Source organism: Chaetura pelagica, unplaced genomic scaffold (genome assembly GCF_000747805.2).
Source record: "Chaetura pelagica isolate M959 unplaced genomic scaffold, ChaPel_1.0 scaffold2056, whole genome shotgun sequence".
In the NCBI taxonomy this organism is placed as follows: Eukaryota; Metazoa; Chordata; class Aves; order Apodiformes; family Apodidae; genus Chaetura; species Chaetura pelagica.
The window spans coordinates 1-2,168 of NW_009953718.1; the positions used below are offsets into that span (position 1 = coordinate 1).

General features: G+C 58.6%; 1 protein-coding gene across 1 annotated transcript in view; it reads left to right on the forward strand.

Annotated features, from left to right (window-relative positions):
- Window positions 1-16: 16 nt before the first annotated feature.
- The window catches only part of SENP1 (SUMO1/sentrin specific peptidase 1), a gene marked incomplete at its 5' end in the record, with an annotated part of 16,441 nt that continues 14,289 nt past the window's right edge, over window positions 17-2,168 (forward strand). The window contains 2 exons of the mRNA XM_010000406.1: window positions 17-75; window positions 1,555-1,714. Of these exons, the coding sequence (XP_009998708.1) occupies window positions 17-75; window positions 1,555-1,714 (219 nt within the window). The remainder of the gene's footprint in view (window positions 76-1,554; window positions 1,715-2,168) is intronic.

Consider the following 2,168-nt stretch of genomic DNA (forward strand, 5'->3'; position numbering starts at 1 on the left):
TGCCCCCCTGGGCTGGGGGCTGCAGAAGCCCCGGGGGAGCAGAGGGTCCTACCTGGAGGCTCGGAAAAACTCCAGGTAAGAACAACCCCCCCTGAAGGTTCCTGGGGTGGGGGTGGGGGGCAGATCCAGGGGGGAATTTGATCCCCTCAAATCATTGGGATCAAGACTGAGGGGAAGGAGTTGGAAGGGGAGAAGTTGGGGGGATCCATGGGTGGATTTGGGGTTTAGAATCGTGGGATCCCAGAGTGGTTTGGGTGGGAGGGACCTGGGAGATCATCTAGATCAAAGCCCTGGGCACCTGGAGAGGAGAAGCTCCAGGGAGACCTCAGAGCAGCTTCCAGTGCCTGAAGGGGCTCCAGGAAAGCTGGGGAGGGACTTGGGCCAAGGGCAGGAGGGGTGGGATGAGGGGGAAGGGCTTGAAACTGGCAGTGGGGAGCTGGAGGTTGGAGCTGAGGAGGAACTTGTTGGCTGGGAGGGTGGGGAGAGCCTGGGCCAGGGAAGCTGTGGCTGCCCCATCCCTGGGGGTGTTGAAGGGCAGGTTGGCTGGGGCTGGAGCAGCCTGGGCTGGTGGGAGGTGTCCCTGCCCATGCAGGGGTGGGACTGGGTGGGCTTCAAGGTCCCTCCAACCCAAACCATGATTTTATGAAAATGAACTTCAAGAGGAAAAATGTCCCATCCTTTTGGGTGGGCTGGGGGGTGATCCTGAGGGTGGGGATGATCCCAGTATGTCCAGGGGAGCTTCAACCACGTTGTGGTGCCTGGATGGACATGGACAGAGCTGGGAAGAGCTGCCTGGGGGGGGGTTTTCCAGGCTGGGTCTCCTCGGTCCAGCAGTGCCACCTCGTGGTATCAGGGTGATGATGATGATGCCCTTCAGCCTTGAGCTGCTGCTTAAAGCACCCATTTCTGTCCACAGCTGGGTCACCTGGGTCTTGGCTGGGGTTGAGAGGACCAGGGGGAAGGGCTTGAAACTGGCAGTGGGGAGCTGGAGGTTGGAGCTGAGGAGGAACTTGTTGGCTGGGAGGGTGGGGAGAGCCTGGGCCAGGGAAGCTGTGGCTGCCCCATCCCTGGGGGTGTTGAAGGGCAGGTTGGCTGGGGCTGGAGCAGCCTGGGCTGGTGGGAGGTGTCCCTGCCCATGCAGGGGGTGGATCTAGATGGTCTTCAAGGTCCCTCCAACCCAACCCATGGTTCTGTGAGTCTGTTGGTGACCAGGAGTAGAAGGTGTCTGAATGTTCCTTTCCTGATGCTGGCAGTCAACCCAGAGGAGCTTTTTAGGGCCATTAAGAGCATCACCTCTATTTTCTCTTGTCCACCTTGGTGTCTGAGTCCTTCCTGAGCTCCCTTTTCCCTGCTTCCCAGTGAAGGGAATGGTTTGAGGTGTTTCCCTCCAGAAAGGAAAGGACTGGTGGTTCTTGGGGTTGGATCTAGATGATCTTCAAGGTTCCCCCAACCCCTTCCAGCATCCTGATTTATTTGGGATGCCTCAGAAGGAGGTTGGGGATGAAAAGAAGCCTGGAATGGAATGAAAGTGACTCTTTTTCCTTCCCCTGGCAGTGGGACACCCAACAGCTTTGTAGGGAAGTCCAACCACCACGTCCATGGTTCAGCCTTTCCCATCAAACCCGCCCAGAGCCCGGCCTGGAGCTCCTCGTGTCGCCGCAGCCTCCTCAGCCCCAAGAAGACCCCCAGGAGGTTCATCAGCACAGCTGAGGAGGTGAGGACATGGCTGGGAGAGCCTGCACGAGGTGGGGTTTTAAGAGGAGGTCTTTTTCTGAGCACCTGAAAGTGGTTTGAGTTGGCTTCATCCAACTGCTTGGGGGTGGGTTGGCTCTGGTTGCCAGGCTGGAGCTGCTGGAGCTCTGCTCCCCTCCAGGCTTCAGCCACTGGGGGCTGGAGGGTCTTGGAGGTCCCTTCTAACCCCAACTGTTCTGTGGTGGTTGGGCTGACCAAGGGTGAACAGAGAACCATGGGATGGGTTGGGTTTGAAGGATGATAAAGACCATCTAGATCCACCCCCTGCCTGGGCAGGGACACCTCCCTCCAGCCCAGGCTGCTCCAAGCCCCACATCAGATACCTGGAACACTCCAGGGATGGGGCAGCACCTTGAAGATCATCTGGTGGGATCATCTGGGTGGGCTTGAAGGTCCTTCCAACCCAAACCATCCCA